The 17739-nt window shown below is 39.8% G+C and overlaps 2 protein-coding genes across 2 annotated transcripts; one reads left to right on the forward strand and one right to left on the reverse strand.

Annotated features, from left to right (window-relative positions):
• The first annotated feature begins 62 nt into the window (after positions 1-62).
• Positions 63-9957, forward strand: LOC106141900 (cilia- and flagella-associated protein 251). Its single transcript, XM_060954796.1, has 17 exons — positions 63-183; positions 548-694; positions 1073-1331; positions 1592-1707; positions 1936-2225; positions 2680-2831; positions 3157-3303; positions 3827-3935; positions 4558-4751; positions 5181-5332; positions 5638-5979; positions 6362-6604; positions 6869-6960; positions 7308-7542; positions 7829-8048; positions 8860-8969; positions 9563-9957. The coding sequence occupies exons 1-17, from the start codon at positions 67-69 to the stop codon at positions 9701-9703; spliced, it is 3066 nt and encodes a 1021-aa protein (XP_060810779.1). The 5' UTR covers positions 63-66; the 3' UTR covers positions 9704-9957.
• A 4647-nt stretch (positions 9958-14604) lies between these two features.
• Positions 14605-17273, reverse strand: LOC106141684 (B-cell CLL/lymphoma 7 protein family member A). Its single transcript, XM_013343325.2, has 3 exons — positions 16946-17273; positions 16656-16840; positions 14605-16258 (listed from the first exon to the last, which is right to left on the reverse strand). Exons 1-3 carry the CDS (start codon positions 17032-17034, stop codon positions 16131-16133), a joined length of 402 nt encoding a protein of 133 aa, XP_013198779.1. The 5' UTR covers positions 17035-17273; the 3' UTR covers positions 14605-16130.
• Between the last annotated feature and the right edge of the window lie 466 nt (positions 17274-17739).

Here is a 17739-nt window from a genome sequence, read left to right on the forward strand (position 1 = left end):
CCTTGAAGTAGTATTTTGTGTAAAATGCAACGCAAGCCGACGTCGGAGTTCCACTCGCTGCCCAACATGCGCACGGGCAGCGCGACCAGCCCACTCGATATACATCGGCTGCTCAGTCTGTCTCTGTCGCAGATCAGGAAAAATGCAGAAAACACTGTGTACCATCACAAACCTTCTCCCTTTGTAAGTATATATTATATATGGTATATCTATAGCATTTTGTCCTAATCTCAACTCGTACTATTAATATTTTTTTTTTCGTCCCGGATTCATTCGGGTAGTTCTCATTCGGCATTCTATCTATTGTCACACATATATAGTGTTTATAAAAAACAATTAAAAAGGGTTTTTGATCGCGCTGCAATCTGTTTGTTTGTTTGTAATATCTATTGCATAGAAATTTACACAGTTACAAGAAAATAGTACATAGTTATAAAAGAAACAAATCTGCTTACAATATACGTACAAACGTCCACAAATAGGTACTGTTGGCAAAATAAGTTTGTCTGTCATCAACAGCAGCTGCTACTTCTACAATATATTCCAGAACATTCGCTGGATCCACGGGTACAACTCTAAGGTGGACGTGATCAATCTGAACAACAAAGGCAGCACGATCCTGTTCTACGCTGCCAACAATTGCGGGGTTTTGTACAACTGGACCACCAACCAGATGCGGATACTGCAGGGACATGTAGTTATTCATTTATTTTCAAGGGAATTGGCGTTTTTAAGAACCATAAAATGTATTGATTTCCTAAGTCTAATAAGGCTCTCATAAGGCTGACGGTTTACTAGCTCCACTACGTTTTGTATTTGAGTGACGATCGTGAAGACCTCTAAGTTTTGTACTCATAATGATGTATACTAGACAGGTCATGGCTCACAGGGTCATAGCTGGACCCCGAGCTGCTCTCCAGGATAGAAGCTCTGGTAACTTAGTAAACGCCAGGGGTATGATGATATTATTTTTTTGGTGTAATCTGCTTATAGAAGTTGGCAATCATTAACCCTGCCACCAGCCTTAATGAAATTATGACATTGAATCGAAGCAATAACCTAAACATTCCAGAGACACATGGTAACGTGCATCGCAGTTGACGGCCCGGGCCGATGGCTGGTGACGGCTGACAGCGGCCCTGGCAACATCATCATCATCTGGGACAGCACCGACTACTTCCCGCAGAAAACCCTGTTCAGCCCACATGGAAACACCAAGCTGAGCAAAGTGGCTTTGAGCGCCGATGCCAAGTATTTGCTGACCTTAGGATATAAGGACAAGGCGTGTTTGTACTGGTGGATCTGGTCGTTTGGACTCGATGAACCTCATGGTCTGTTCTGCCATCTCTTTACTTCTAGATTTTTTCAGTATTGTAAGAAAAGACGGTAACTAGGTACATTAATACTGAGGCGAAAAGAGTTTGTGTTTGTTTTTAGAGCAGTTTTTTTTAATATCGGGCTTTTTATCGGTAGCGAAGCCAATGAATCTCGGTCTTCGCGTTTCCCTTGGGAAATGCACGCAACTACAAAAAAAGCCCGATGTAAATGGATAGGAATTTTTTCCTTTTTTATGTATTTTTTTATTTTTCAGCGAAAGCAGAAATAGATTTGCCTCGAGAAGCGGTGATCACCATGGATTTTAACCCGCAACTAAGTGAACAATTTCTGTTATTGACTAAAAATGATATATGGATTGGGGTTTCCGGCGTAAGTCTCATCTGTATACATACATTCCTATGGTATCGTTGATGTCCCTCGCAAACTGACATCGCCTCATATCCAATTTATCGAACATCCACTAGTCGATATTTAATTAATTTTGGTATGGAATGGCGACATGGGTCTTATCTTGGGATTCCGGTAAAAACTCCGAACGATAACAGCTGTAGTAACGTGAATTTCTTTCATATAATTATACTCGTATCTTCGTTACAGAAAGTGTTTGTTATCGAAAGAGGTGTTCTCAAAGAGACTGATTATTACCAATTGAAAATACGGAAAGTAGACCGACCTCCCAGCTCGGAGGCCGGGAAGCTCACCTGCTTCACCTTCGTGAAGGATACTTCGCAAATATTGGTAGCGACCAGCAGGGGGTACGTCCTCATCTATGGGTACAGCATAGAGTTTCAAGAGCAGTCGCAGCCGTCCAGCCATGATAATTTGAAATTCGTGAAGTTGTTCAAATTGGAGAAGTGCAGGATTAACGTTATCAAAAGCATCGATGGGTAAGTTTTTTAAATTATTGTTTCAGTAGTATTTTTAGACAAATCTAATCTACTTTTAGAGGATTAACGTTATCAAAAGCATCGATGGGTAAGTTTTTTAAATTATTGTTTCAGTAGTATTTTTAGACAAATCTAATCTACTTTTAGAGGATATGTTTCAGCGACATTTTCAGGCAAACATCTTATGCCTACATCCATATGCCTACAATGAATTTACTCGAGAATAACAAACACATACTTAGTAAATATTCGAAAAGATCCATAAAATAATATGTATCAAATTCTAATTGATAAGAACTTCTACTAGCTCTCTACCTACATTAACTTCTAGTCCACAATGAGAAACATGTGGTGATAACCCAATTCATAATCCAACCCAGTCATTAATTCACACTAAAACTCAGCGACAAAAAAGTGAAATCGTTGGACCTTGGAAATTCCAGTACAATTTCAGACTTATAGCGACTGGTAACAATGGCGGGGAGATCCACTTCTACGACCAGCAGCTGAAGCTGCTGTACTGGGTGCACGGCTTTCAGCCTGATTGCGTCAAAAACCTCAGCTTCAACATCTCGCCGAGGAGCTACAGGATCTTTGATCCTAAGTGTTAGTAGCAATTTGTTAAGAAACTTTCGATACAAGACTGACTCTTTCGAGGGTTCCTATTGGTGCAAAGAATTAACTATTATGTGAACATTATACTTTTGTTTAAAAGTAAGAAGTAAAAAAAATTTGAAAATTGGGAACAGACAGTTTCTTGAAAATTAAAGATTCTATATAATTATGTTAACGTCATCTTGCATGATACGTACCTACGACACACGAAAATATATAATTTAGATTCAGCTTACATTCCTGTACCTATAAATAATACAAGCAGACTAAATGACCCAATGATGATGTCAAAGTTTCTCAAGACACAAACTTGCAGGTGGCAAACTATGTCCATGCTGGGATAAAGTGGTGATGGAGAAGGACCTGGAGACAGGGTTGGTGAAACAGAAGCTGCTCAAACAGAAGTTGCCTGCAGACGCCACTACTGGAGGGAAACCTGTCGTCATCAGAGACTTCATAGTCTGTTAGTATATATTTTGAATATTGTGCCGTGTAGTTCTCGACAATTTTATAGAATAGGACCACTACATCTCTTTCTCATGGATGTTGTAAAATACGACTAATGGAAAAAGCTTGTGCAGCGTTACCATGATCCAATATGGTAAGGTTCCTCAACAAAAGTGGCGAGTTCAGAATGGAGTTGCTTTGTTCAAAAACCTTTTTAATACTACGACTAACTAAATTACCCGGTGCTATGCCCTACTCACATTACCGGCGCGGCGGCCGCTTCCACGGCGGCTTCGGCTCGGCCACTGTCCACGGAGCGGCCAGCGGGGTGACCCGTTAGCCTTCACTTCTATCCGCTAGGGAAGGGCGCGCCTGAAACCTTTGTCCAAAAACCTGCCATAACCAATCCAGCATCATGGTCAAAAAGGGCACCGGAGACTTTTAGAGAGGTGAGGATGTAACATTATGTCAGGAAGAAGAAAATATTGTTTTTGATTTCTGATTAGATCTGAACTTAATCATACGAAATTTCCTTCTAGGTACAAAGAATGAAGGAGTCGCATTTGCGGATTTTCTTGTAGAGAAATTGCATACTGTATTAGATAACAAACCGGCATACGCTTTGGCTCTCTCGGTCCACCCTGAAAAGTAAGATATAAAATATATTCACCTGGAACAGATAGTGAAGAATACTACGACTTGACGTCGGCGGTGAAGATATAAGCGAACCCTATAAAGTACCCGAAACCGCCGAGCTTGCATAAAGAGAGTTATGAATGTGGATGAAGCGAAAGAAGTATGCAGAGATCGTGGCAAGTGGAAAGAGGTAGTCTCTGCCTACCCCTACGGGAAAGAGGCGTGATTTTATGTATGTATGTAGCTATAAATGCGAATGCCGAAAACCAGATAAAGTTGAGAGAGGGATGTTGGAAAGACAGGCCCAGAATAGAAGCATAACAGCAATGAAAGATAAAAGAGAGAGAAACATACATACATAAAATCACGTCATTTTCACTTCTTTCGCTTCATCCACATTCATAGCTCTCTTCATGCAAGATCGGCGGTTTCGGTTACTCTTGACCTGACCTCTTTTTCCAGAGAAAACTATACTCCATTTTATATGATGCAACTTGATTGAAGAAATGCCAAGCAATTTCTTCATTGGTGACTCCGACGTGATTGATGGATAGAATAAAAGTAGATCTTCCTCAATTTCTTTGGCCACCACTACACTACACTATATACTAATGAAGTTTATCTTAATCCCAAGGCCATTCGTCTCGCTAGGATACCACGACGGCAACGTGGAGCTGTTGAACTTCGTACAACACGCGGTATTCGCGCGGCTGAACCTGCGGGAGTTCTACAAGATTGTGATCCCTCCGAAAGATGACTCCATCAATGGGAACTACGAGATCACCGTGCCGGAGATTAGTGTCACTTGTCTCAAGTTCTCGCCTACAGGTGTTGTATCAAATAAACATACATACATATGGTCACGTCTATATCCCTTGCGGGGTAGACAGAGCCAACAGTCTTGAAAAGACTGAATGGCCACGTTCAGTTCATTTGGCTTAATGATAGAATTGAGATTCAAAAAGCGACAGGTTGCTAGCCCATCGCCTAAAAATGGGAACGCCGGGAACCACACGGCACTGCCTGTATCAAATATCCAAACGGCAAATATAACTTTACAAGAAAGTGTCTACAAATCATATGTATCTTTTCTTCTTCTGGAGTGTGCCCCCGCTGCAACCCCTTTGGAATGGTGCATTCTGACCACGTGGAAATTCATGAATGATGCTGACAGAGTTGACAGACAGATTCGACTGTCACTAACAAGAGAAGGATACGATATCTGTCAACGAGTATATTTCAATCCATATTTTTCAGGCCTCCACCTTGCTTGCGGCTTGAACACTGGTGAGCTGATCTTCCTGGACCCCACAACTTTAAACATCCTCACTAAAACTCCTTTCCGGGACACAAAGTATGCCATTCAGCAGATCACTTACAGCTGCGACTCGTTGACTATGGCCCTAGCTGTAAGAAAATAGTTTTGTGATAAAAGTAGCTCTAAATACTCGTAGAATCCTTGTAAAGTTTTAATTTTTTCTCTCAATGTTGGATACACCATGTTGTCACTTTTTGAAGTCAAACAATAATTAGCTATCCTTTTCAAAGAGCAAGCCTTCTGTTATTCACAAATCCACTCGGAAGGTTATCTTATACCTTTTGTGCTTGATCTCATTTCATGCATGCCACATGAAGAAGATTACGAACTGCAAATAGATGAGCCAAGAATTGCAAATGCATAAGTTAGACACCATTAACAGTGTTTGTTTTTCAGGACGAAGGTAAAACTGTTTGCGTTTACAAATACGATTGCGACAGTTACCGCTGGTATTTCGTTGGGAAACATCGAGCTCATTACAAAAACGTGAACACCATAAACTTCTTGCCGTTCAAGAACGAGGGCGATGAGTATAAGCTCATATCTTTGGGCGCTGATAGAATTATGGTGGAATATGATATTGCTAAAAGTAGTGACGAGTATTTGGAGATATACAGTTTGGACAGAATGGATCAGACCGCTGTGCCTCTGGGGGCGATCCCGTGGCCGAACCCGCCGGATTTGGACCCAGAGATTTGTCGCACGGATTTGCAACTGATGCTTGTTGCCAATGATGAGGTAAGTTTTTAATATAAGTAGGATCAACAAAGTGATAACTAATTCTAAGCAGAAACGAATTTTAATGTAGGATCAGGAAAGAGAAGACTCTCATTCGTCTGACTTTTGCCCTGGTTGCGTCCCCTTTTGCATTTTACAAAGTGATCATATTGGATAATGATTACCGGATGCCTGGTTGTTCATGATTCCTCTCTTCTCAGAATGCTTCTTGTCATGAAAGCATCGATGAGAATTAAACCTATGGATATAAATAATTTCCAAGTTATTGATTCGAATTCGGCATCTCTTGCCTACGACTCTAATAATCGAACTCATACAATCCAAGAAACTATTGAGTGATTCACAAAATTAGAAAATAATTAATCGTGACCTCAAATTCCAGTACAAGTACAAGGTCCTGAACGCGAATACGACGATGACGATGGCCACTGTCTTAGGACCACGCTACGACAGTCCTGTGAGACGGTTACAGCTCATATCGAGGGTGGAGAAAGACGAGAATACACAAGCAGAAACCAATCTGCAGTACTTGATCTTTGCTACTAAGAACGTCATTGGTCTGCAGAAGATGCCGCTAGATGGCAACCCTTGGAAGCATGTGGGACTGCTCGGACATCCAGTAAAGGTAAGTTTTTTTTGGGGTTCCACGTTGGGCGCCATATAAGAGACAGTGTAGTGAGCTTTCTATTGGTTGCTAGTCTTGATATCCCCAGTGGCGCGCATTCGCAACTTTCGCCTTATGGCTACGGTTTACTATAAACGTCATTAAATCTTTAAGCTAAGGCTTTGTAGATAGACTGGTAGACATAGGCTCTTAGTGGTATATTGACATCTAGTTATAAGACGACCAAAGGATTCTGATAAAAGCTTACCTTAAAAACTTTTCTAGGTAATTGAAATGTGTTTTCGAGAAGACAGTGGTACCTTATTCACCATAGGAAGTAGAGACAGCACAATGTGTCAATGGTCAGCTAATTACAGGTACCAATGAATGTTCTTTTACGGTGTTGTGTATGAATGTGGATTAGTTAACAGACAACATTTTAGCGGACAAAGTTGCAGGAAATACCTAGTGTAACCTAAAAATCAATGCAAAACTCAAACTCAAAATTATCGGCATCCATAAAGTAAAAAGCATAAAGCGCCAAATAAAGATTTTTCTTTCTTAATTTAAGTCCGTCAAACGGTAGTTTTAAAAAGATATAATATGGTGTCTTTTATCACAGATAGCAAAGGTGAGGCTTTATGGACATAAAGCCAATTCTGTCTAAATCATATTTTCTTCCGTCAAACTCTCACTTTCTGAAGACAGTATTTTATTTCCCCAGATCCGTAGAATCAACCACAAAGCTTGGCGGCGGTGACCTAGACCCATATTACTGCTTGGTCGAGAACGGTCGGCCAGGGTGGCTGTTCCAGGAGATTCGGGACCTCTTCTACTACATCCAGATAGTCTGCCAGGGGACGTTTTCCCCGGCAATGAGACGGGTGAAGGACTATATCCCGATTGACTCACTGCCTGACCTGATGAGGGCGTTGGGCTTCTTCCCCTCGGAGTATGAGGTGATAAACAATAATTAAAACGACGAAGGATATCTTTCTACGAATTGGCGCTTAAATACAAGATCCGACTTGACTCCGACAGAGACTAGGTACACATAAAGCCTGGCGGAAGATAAATTTGTAGGAGTAGTTTTATTTATTGCTAACCTTATACTGTCTGTCCGCCTGTACCCATCTCATAAACTTCAACTCAATTATTCACCACGCACAAATTATGATTAAAAACTATTAACAGTTAACCACATAAAATAACACAGAACTCTCATCGTTCTGAGCATTCCATCAGGTGGAAAATCTCTTAGTCGAAGCGAAATTCAAGACATATTTGAAACAAGCATGCACCGAGTTGGATTTTGAGGAGTTCGTCAAACTGTACCTGAACCACCGGCCGGCCTTCGAGATCAGCTATAACAAAGTGATGGCCGCGTTCCGTCACTTCGCCACTTACCGCAAGGAGAACTACGTCATGCGCCGGGACGACTTCTTGAAGATGCTCAAAAATAATGGTTAGGTACTTGGTTATTTCCTTTCGTGCAACCTGTTACCTACCTGTATCTGAATTACAATGCCAAACGTGACTAGTGGCTCTAACAGATAATACAAAAATCCGTATTTATGTATGTTGTGAGCTCTAATCTGTTTATGCTGTGGTGCCGGCAGAATTAGAATAGCACCACCCTATACCTTTCCGTGGGTATCGTAAGAGGCGATTTAGGGATTAAGCGGGAGGAGGGCAGCTAGGCCTCCCACGCGGATAGAACAACATAGTCCAGAATCAATTGATACTGCGGTCACAAACCTGCCTGCCCAGTCAGGTGATTATGGGTAAAAACCCCCCATTTCTAGGGAGGTCTTAGTACAGCAGACTTATGGGCTGTTAAGGTAATCTGTTTATCCCGTTAAAAAATAAAGGCGCTATTATGGTTTGTCAAACTTTATCTGAACTATCAGCAATCGACATCAGCCAGGCGCTGTTGGCATTGGCCCCGTTTCGTACATCGCCACCTACCACAAGGAAAAAATCGTCTACGTAGATATGCTCAAAAGATATAGCAATGCGTTTCTCGCTCAGTAGAGTATAGAACGAATCACTCACAAGAAACACTAATAACTTATCGCATTATTTTAATTAGGTATGTAGCATCAGTTTTTTTAGAAAATATTTGTCACTAAGGAAATTATGTTCTACCCGCAACAGCATATAAACAAAAGCATGCAATAAAGGATAACCTTTACGTCATTTAATTAGAAAATTCTCGTATAGTCAAGCTACTAATGTTAAAAGCTTACCAATAATCTGAATTTTGATGTTAACAGGTGAGAAGTTTTCTCAGGAACTGTCGTGGTATCTGCTGTCGATACTGAGCGGGCAGAATTTCGACGACCGAGCGGCCATGAGCGAAGAGGATTTCTCATTTCTACCTAAGGTTGGGTCCAAACACAAAGAATTTATGCGTACGCAGTTAAGCTCTTACTGTGAATATGAAAACTTCGTGCATTGCATACGCAGTTGCGCTTTTACTATTTTTGTTTAGATGCGTGGGGATATTTTGCTAGGTCGTCATCCTGGCTTTTCTAGCTGCACTCTCTGGGGAGGACTTTAGGTCTACCTATGACCAAATAATCCACACAATAGATGTGGTGAGACCTCTTTAACCTGACCTCAGAGAAACTTAGAATTAGGAATAATACTACTAATAGTAAGTACTGGTGAACGTCTGATTTGTAATTGTGACACCGCAACGTTTTTATCTTTCATTTTATTTGACAGTTGCACAGACAATTCGTTATTCCGTGCCACGCAAGAAGATGACACATAATTCCCATACAACTTTCATAAGAGTTTATAGTACAACGTGGCATTCCTAATAAGTCCTTATCATAGTACTGCGGTTTCTATAGGGAAAGCTGACAATTTGGGATCAATGTTACCTGAATGTGCTTTTGTCACTACGATTTCCCTCAACGACGTTCGCTTGATCACTTTTGAAAAGTTGTTAAACTTGTTCCAATATTGCAGGAAATCACATTCAGCTACCTGCTGACCCACATAATGGGCCTGCAGGACGTCGACGAGCTGTCAGACCAGCTGTCCTCCTGCATGGAGTCCGGAGTCAGCTACTCCCACACGGGTTCCTCTACATCAGAAGAAAGGATCTAATGAATTGGTCTATCATTTATTACGTTTTATATCTTAATTAAAATAATTTACAAATTACAATTCATATTTCATTGGGATTTGATTCGCCAGTTACTATAAACAGAAGACATTTTCTAGTGTATTCAAAGTTACAAAAATCATAAGCTTCCTTTTTGTTTCGCCGTTGTCGGGTAATAACGGGTCTTTACTTAGCAGTTCCCAGATTTCGTTTGTAGCTACAAATGTGTAGATTTTAACTTTAATGAACTTTTTATCACGATTCACGTAAAATATTTTACCACTGTGCCGTGTGGTTCCCGGCACCATTACAAAAGAATAGGACCACTCCATCTCTTTCCCACGGATGTCGTAAGAGCCGACTAAGGGATAGACTTGGGATTCCTCTTTAATGTAAATCCCTGCCAATCTAAGGTCTGCCGCGCCGATGGATGCATGGCTAGGGGCGAGCCTAGTCTCGAGCGTGCCACTTCCGCCATGGGGTTGGGCGACCCCCAGGTAATGGCTAGCCTTACCCTGGCATGCGGGGCTCTGCTGGGGCGGACAAAATTTTTCCCTAGCGTCTCGTGGGAATCGCATGGATGCAAATCTTTTGAAAGAGCACCTAGATGGCGGCGATGGTGTCCGCACCCCATCACGTCTCGTTCCCGGCGGGAGCGGTATGCGGTCTGCTGAAAGCCGCTTTGCGACGATGAATGTAAGAGGAGGAATGAAGGATAAGATTGAGGAAGTATGCCAGATGATGGATGAAAGACGTTTGGATGTGTTGTGCGTGAATGAAACGAAGCGGAAAGGATGCGACGCGACGCAGCACGGCCCTTACACGGCGTATTGGTCTGGAATTTCCAGTACCAGCCGAGGCTGTCAAGGGGTCGGTCTAATTCTTTCTGCACGAATGGCTGAGTGCGTGAATGAGTATGAGTGTGTCAGCCCTCGTCTTCTATGGATTAGGCTGAAAGTTGGAATCACTCGGATCTTCGTTCTAGGTGTTTATGCACCTTGGGATGTGGGTTCGAGGGGTACAACATCAGCAAAAAGCGAAAACGAGGAGTTCTGGAATAGTGTAAGAGAAGTATTGAAAGTTACCAAGCCAAATGAGAAGATTATTATGTTAGGTGATTTTAATGGATGGGTGGGTGTAAAGCGTGATGGATATGAAAAGGTGCTTGGTGCGTTTGGTGACGAAAAGGTGAATGATAATGGAAGAAGTGTATTAGAAATTTGTCTAGAGTGGGATCTTTTTGTGTCGAACTCAATGTTTCAACATAAAGAGATCCACACCTACACAAGAGTGGAAGGTATTTTAAAAAGTATGATAGACTTTGTGATTGTAGATGAAAGATTGAAGAACAAAGTGCTGGATACCCGTGCATATCGCGGTGCTGGCATTGACTCGGACCATTTACTGGTGATATCCCGGATAAGGGGTATCTTCAATCGCTGGCGGCACAGGGTAAGGGAGCAAACCAGCGCTTTGGAAAGAGTAAAAGTAGAAAATTTGCAAGATATGGATGTAGGTAAGAAGTATATTAATAGACTGAAGGATGAATTTGAAGATTTAGAGGAAATGAGCGATATTGAAGATGGATGGAAGGAATTTAAAGAAAGAATTGTGAAAGTAGCTGTTGAAGTGTGTGGTGTAAGTAGAAGAAGGAAAGGAAAAAATCACAAAAATGCGTGGATGAGTAAAGATGTGCAAGAACTTGTGCGATTAAAGAAGAAAGCATGGCTGGATTTGTTAGCAGCAAAAGCTAACTTAAGAATGCAAGAGGTTATAGATGAAGATGTGAATGAAGCACGTAAGGAATATAAGAAAATGAAAGATTTGGTTAAGAAAGCTGTGATTAGAAAGAAAGAAGAGTATAAAGAGGATTTTGATAAAAGGCTATCAGAAGACTTTCAGTCAAATCTGAAAGTATTCTGGAAATCCGTAAGGTCAGCCCGAGGAAATACTATAACCAGAGAGCTGACTAGGATCAGATGCCAGGATGGTAGCGTTGTGAAAGGAGAAGAATGTGTACTAAAGATATGGAAGGACTATTTTGAAAGTTTATTTGAAAAAAAGGAAGGAAATAAGAAAGATTTCTGCTATAGCGAAGAAAAAGAGAATGAGATGGAAGGCGAAATTGAAATGTTCGAAATTGTGGAAGCACTTAAGAGTATGAAAGCGGGAAAGGCTGCTGGGTGTGATAGAGTGTCGGTCGAGATGCTTAAAGCAGGAAAAGGCGTAGTAGCTAGTCAGTTGTACTGCCTTTTCAATTTGTGTTGGAGAAGCGGCCGAGTACCAAAAGATTGGTGTAAGGCTGTTATCGTGCCACTTTACAAAGGAAAAGGGTCACAGCTGGACTGCAAAAATTATCGTGGTATAAGCCTGCTTAGCGTCGTCGGCAAATTGTATGCTAAGGTATTGATTAATAGAGTCAGGAATGAAACTGATGACAAAATATGGGATGCTCAAGCGGGATTTCGAAAGGGAATGGGATGTACTGATCAGGTCTTTTCCTTGCGGTGCATAGCCGAAAAGTTTTTGGCCAAGAGTCAAAAAGTCTATTGCACATTCGTAGATCTGGAAAAGGCCTATGACAGAGTTGAGAGGAATGAATTGTGGTCAGCACTTTCTATGCATGGGGTGAGCAGTCTCTTAATACGAGCACTGAAATCCTTATATGAGGATTCGAGTGCTTGTGTCAGGATAAACGGAGCGCACACTGAGTGGTTTAAGATTGAGAAAGGCGTTAGGCAAGGATGTGTTGCGTCACCGTGGCTGTTCAACCTATTTATGGATAGCTGTTTGACAGATTTGAAAGAGTCTAAAAGTGGATTAAGGATGAATGAGTTACTCGTCAAATGTCTGCTCTATGCCGACGATCAGGTTATACTGGCGTCATCAGCGGAGGAGTTACAGGAGATGGTAAACTGTATGCATGAAGCTTTAAAAGAGAAAGGAATGAAAGTGAACGTAAGTAAAACTAAAACACTGGTTTTTGAAATGGAGAAAGAAATGACAGCATGTAATATTTTGATTGGAGGAGAAAAAGTGGAGCAAGTGAAAGAGTTTGTATATCTAGGATCAAAGTTTACATCAGATGGCAAGTATGATAGTGATATTGAAAGGAGAGTGAACGCGGGGAACATGGTGAATGGAGCTTTGCATGCCTTTATGAGCAGTCAGAAACTATCCAAAAAGGCTCGACTGGCTGTGCACAGGGGCGTGTTGGTCCCGACATTAATGTATGGGAGTGAAAGTTGGGTATGGCAAAAGAAGCATGAAAGCAGAATAAATGCAGTGGAAATGAGAGCGTTAAGGAGTATGATGGGTGTGAAATTGAGTGACAGGATAAGGAACAGCGTGATAAGGGAATGTTGTGATGTGAAAGAAGATGTAGTTACAGGAATAGAAAAGGGTATGTTAAGATGGTTCGGTCATGTGGAGAGGATGAATGAAAGCAGGTTGACTAAGCAGATATACAAGGAGAGTGTGGAGGGAAAGGTCGGAGTGGGAAGACCTAGACGAACGTATCTTGATCAAATTAAGGACGTCCTGGTAAAGGGTCAGGTCAAAAGTACCCGAAACCGCCGAGCTTGTATGAAGAGAGTTATGAATGTGGACGAAGCGAAAGAAGTATGCAGAGATCGTGGCAAGTGGAAAGAGGTAGTCTCTGCCTACCCCTCCGGGAAAGAGGCGTGATTTTATGTATGTATGTATGTATGTATTTTACCACTTCTGATTTAGTGTTGGCGTGGTAGTGTCAAGCAACTACAAACGAAAGTTCTAGAAATTTTTGTAAGGACCCAATTAAACTCTCCAAATAATACTATCATAATCATTTTAAATATTCAGTTAAATATATTATGAGCACAATTAATTTTTTAACAAGATGTAGTTAATTATTTTTTAAGTAAAATTAATAATTCTAGGATTTATTAAAGCAAACATAGACAAATAAAAAGAAGTAATTTGAGTTAAAAAAAATAAAAAGCATATTTTGTTTAACATACGACTGCTAATTAAAATCGTTACAAACTCTATTGTTAACAAATACATATACAATAATCAAACTGCAAAAATGGATGTATGTCTGTCTGTCCTACAATAATTAAATTCTACTGAGCAATAACTATACTCTATATATAAATAAATGTATATGGTTAGCGTCGAAGTAGGTTCAGGACTTACAAGTTACTAACTCAACGATACTATATTTTATAATAAATACTTATAGATAAACATCCAAGACCCAGGTAATCAGAAAGATCCGTTTCTCATCATGACCTGACCGGGCTTCGATTCCGTGACCTCCGGTTTAACAGACAAGCACACTACCGGTGCGTCACAGAGCCCGTCAAAATAACATCTATATAATTTTATAAAACACTCATCTATGTTATTTTACACTTTACTATGTCGCTCGTAAAATATTACAAAAACACGTCGCAATACTGATGGCAATCAAGAATTGGCAATATGTACCAAATATTATACCACCGTAATAAGCACTGCGGGCAGTCTATTTTCATGCAGTTTAGCAAATCGCCTTGTTAATAAGCAATTATATTTTAGGCCCCAAAAATAGGCTCCTGATTGGTTCTATAGAGACTAACTTTGTCAATAGGTCTCCTGCCTCCATATTCACGAAAGTTGACCAGGCATATTGCCTACCCCTCCGGGAAAGAGGCGTGATTTTATGTATTTATGTATTGACAAGGCATATCCTACGTTACTAACTCATTATGATATTACCAATGTTCGTGAATTGACCCTGGTGAATCCAGAATCTCTGAGTGTAATCCAACTGGACCAATCATCCTTGTGGCGTAAGCCGGTTGCATCCTCACCTCTCTGGAGAGGAGCCCGGGGTATGCTTATGACCTTGTTCCTAGGTAAGTCAGGCTTCTACAATGCCATTTAAAATATTTTAATTATATCATGAAAGCAACATCACAATCTATTCATCATTAAAACATCTATAAGCATTAAAACTATTTGTATGGTAAGTCACAATGCTTAATTAATGTATCATATATACAATTGAACTTAATTTAATCATTATAAATGCTGGTATCGTCAACCTTTTTAAATAATAAAATTATTATTTTAATTTGTGCTAAGTCTACCAACTCATATTTAAATCTCTATTGCTACCTTATCTCACTTTTTATTGGGGGTCAGCCTACTTTGCACTATCACTTACTATCTCACTTCAACTAGCTAAAACTCAATCCCCTTGTTTGTACATACATAACTATTAAAAAAATAAATTTTATACATTCACAATTTAAAGACAATTCCTTGTTAATGAATGAATGAATAAAATTAAATCTTCCATAAACTCTGTCACTGAATTAGCAAAATAGAATTTTAGTAGATTATAAGTAGCATTGGCGTGGGCCCGGAAGACTTGCGGCCGAGTTCAACTGGAAAAATGGTATACCCATACCATAGTTTTTAGGAAGAGGGTGATATATCTGTTTACCAGTTTTGGAACACATCCATTTCCCAAAAAACTTGCACATTTTCACATCTTGCATTGTATTCTGCTTTCTCATATACCTACACATGTATCCAAATTTATGATATACTAGCGACCCGCCCCGGCTTCGCAAGGGTGCAAAATTCGGAAAAAAATATACATAAAAACCTTCCTCTTGAATCACTCTACCTGTTACAAAAAACCGCATCAAAATCCGTTGCGTAATTTTAAAGATTTAAGCATACAGACAAACAGACTAAAATAGCTACTTCGTTTTATACTATGTAGTGAAGTCTGCCTTTGTACCTGTGTTTTTTTTCTGTTTTTCTTTTTCTTATGGTGCAATAAAGAGTCTATCTGTCAATCTTTTTATTATTACACTAGCAGCTTAATGCTGATGCTTGTATATCACTGCACTTGTGTTTTGTAATGTTTATCCATTCGATTTTAAAAATTGTTTACTACTGTTGGTACACTTGGAGCATTTATCAGTCTCCAGTAATTATTCTTTAATATTTATTAATAGTAAAGAGCCTTATTAAGTTTTAAAATAGATGGGGTTAGTGTAGAAGGGACTGCTACAACACTGGCTACAGTCTTCATAGATTTAAGATCAAAAGAAAATGCTCCAGTGTAGTTCATCCCTCGTTACTTCTACACTTGTGCTTTGACAGTAGTTGTATCTGAATAATAAGTAATGTTTCTCTTTAACAAGTGATACCAGTGCTGAGAAAGAAAGCAACTAAAATTATTTATAAGTGGCATTTCAGTCATAGCAGCTTCATAGACAGAGTTTATGTTAATAACAAAATCACATTGAATGCATCAAACATAAATGCTTACAAATGTTACATAGATGTTCACAACACAACACTCAGTTCATTGAGGTCTTTGATCGGATAGTTTGAGTCCGCACTGATCGACACCGTAGCTTAGATGTCTCTCTTGCGGAGCCTTACTCAGTCGGTTTTTAACCGTTTCGCCGGGGTTGTGGTGCCGCTGCTCTGCGAGTTGGAGTCCTCGGAGAAGTTCATGTGTGTTGATGAGAATTCGGTGGGGCCCTGCGAGTCACTCACTGTTGAAAAGCCTGAAAATAGTAAATAGCTATTTAGAATTACCGTCTTTTCTTATAAGCATAGGTGGTCTGATATCTGGAAACACATAAAACTTTTAGGTTCTATTGTACTTATAGAACTGCTGAGCGTGGCCTATCAGTCTTTTCAAGACTGTTGGCTCTGTCTACCCTGCAAGGGATATAGAAGGGATTGTAAGTATGTATGTTTCCTACTGCCTACTCATATGTAAAAGATTGTAAGGATGTGTATGTGTATTGGTTAATCTTTCATGCAAAGTGTACTAGACAGATTTTGATGTAATTTAGTACACAGGTAGATTAACCTGGAATAACATAAAAAGTACTTTTCATCCTACTATTCCCCAGGAGTGAAACCACAGGGCGCAGCTAGTTTAGTAATAAAACTTACATGTATTAGAATCTTCAGCCATGCCAAAATTTGAATTGGATGAATCATGCATCTTTTTAGGGGTTAAAGTGTTCTCTTTATTCTCTCTTTTTAAGGCATGCTTCTTTTTCTGCTCATTAGTGGATATTGGGACCCACTTATATATCTTCATAGTAGTTTCGCCAATAGTCACCCACTTTTTCTCCCTGTAAATTTGAAAATATTTTATAGAATTTTACCATATTGTATCCTGTATAATGTATATTACTATGTACTTGAGTATTTCTAAAGATTTAACGAAAAAAACTTACCAATGGCGAACTTTTTCCACAGCTTGCATGACTCTCTTAATATCATCTTTAACACGATTTCTCGTTTCTGCCCGTACAGAACGAGACATTTTGAATAAGATTCGTCTGTAATGACTTTCCCAAATATGAATCCTTCTCTGGCTGGCACTCGGCCTGTATACTTTTTCTTAAAAGTTACTCAAATCCTCAACGATTTCAGTTTCTGCAGATGAAAGCAACACACTGCACAAAACATGCGCGGCGCGCTGTTTTCACTTTACAAAGTAGATAGAAATCATGTACGATGCCGATGATGAACCTTGACTTGACTGAACTGAACGCTAGAAAAATACGCCCGCCATGACAGCTCTAGAGCAGATGACACCGAAAGAAATCATTCAATTTATAATCGATGCTTTTGGAATCACAAACAGTTAAAAAAGTAATAATGTAACCTATAACGTTATGCACAGCTTAAATAATTTCCAGAAATAGATTTGTAAGGCCTTGTATTTTCTCCTTAATCATAAATTTAAATAAATTCAAAAAGTTAAAACTTTTATTCTTTATTTTTTTTGCACAATACCGAAATCACTGACCTTTAGTGTAATTCGTTTGGCCCTGGGCTAGGCATTGCACTTTAGTCTATAGTTAGACTTTAGGACACCTACTTACTATTACTACGTGAGTGGGTTTGGTATTACATGTGTCTACTAATTTAATGACGCTGAAGTTTGAAGTACCTACATATTCACAAACGTTGAATATTTCGTTCATCCACTTCTTCGCTCGCGCTTTTCTTTATTCCACACTAT

The sequence above is a fragment of the Amyelois transitella genome, chromosome 5 (assembly GCF_032362555.1).
Source record: "Amyelois transitella isolate CPQ chromosome 5, ilAmyTran1.1, whole genome shotgun sequence".
Taxonomy (NCBI): domain Eukaryota; kingdom Metazoa; phylum Arthropoda; class Insecta; order Lepidoptera; family Pyralidae; genus Amyelois; species Amyelois transitella.

Bases quoted from the DNA above. Each gene is read 5' to 3' on its own strand.
- LOC106141900 (XM_060954796.1), top strand. From the start codon at position 67: ATGCGCACGGGCAGCGCGACCAGCCCACTCGATATACATCGGCTGCTC. The intron at 2,226-2,679 runs GTAAGTTTTTTA...GTACAATTTCAG, and splicing joins GTTATCAAAAGCATCGATGG to ACTTATAGCGACTGGTAACA. The intron at 2,832-3,156 runs GTTAGTAGCAAT...ACAAACTTGCAG, and splicing joins CAGGATCTTTGATCCTAAGT to GTGGCAAACTATGTCCATGC.
- LOC106141684 (XM_013343325.2), bottom strand. From the start codon at position 17,034: ATGTCTCGTTCTGTACGGGCAGAAACGAGAAATCGTGTTAAAGATGAT. The intron at 16,841-16,945 runs GTAAGTTTTTTT...TCAAATTTACAG, and splicing joins GTGGAAAAAGTTCGCCATTG to GGAGAAAAAGTGGGTGACTA. The intron at 16,259-16,655 runs GTAAGTTTTATT...TACTATTTTCAG, and splicing joins GGCTGAAGATTCTAATACAT to GCTTTTCAACAGTGAGTGAC.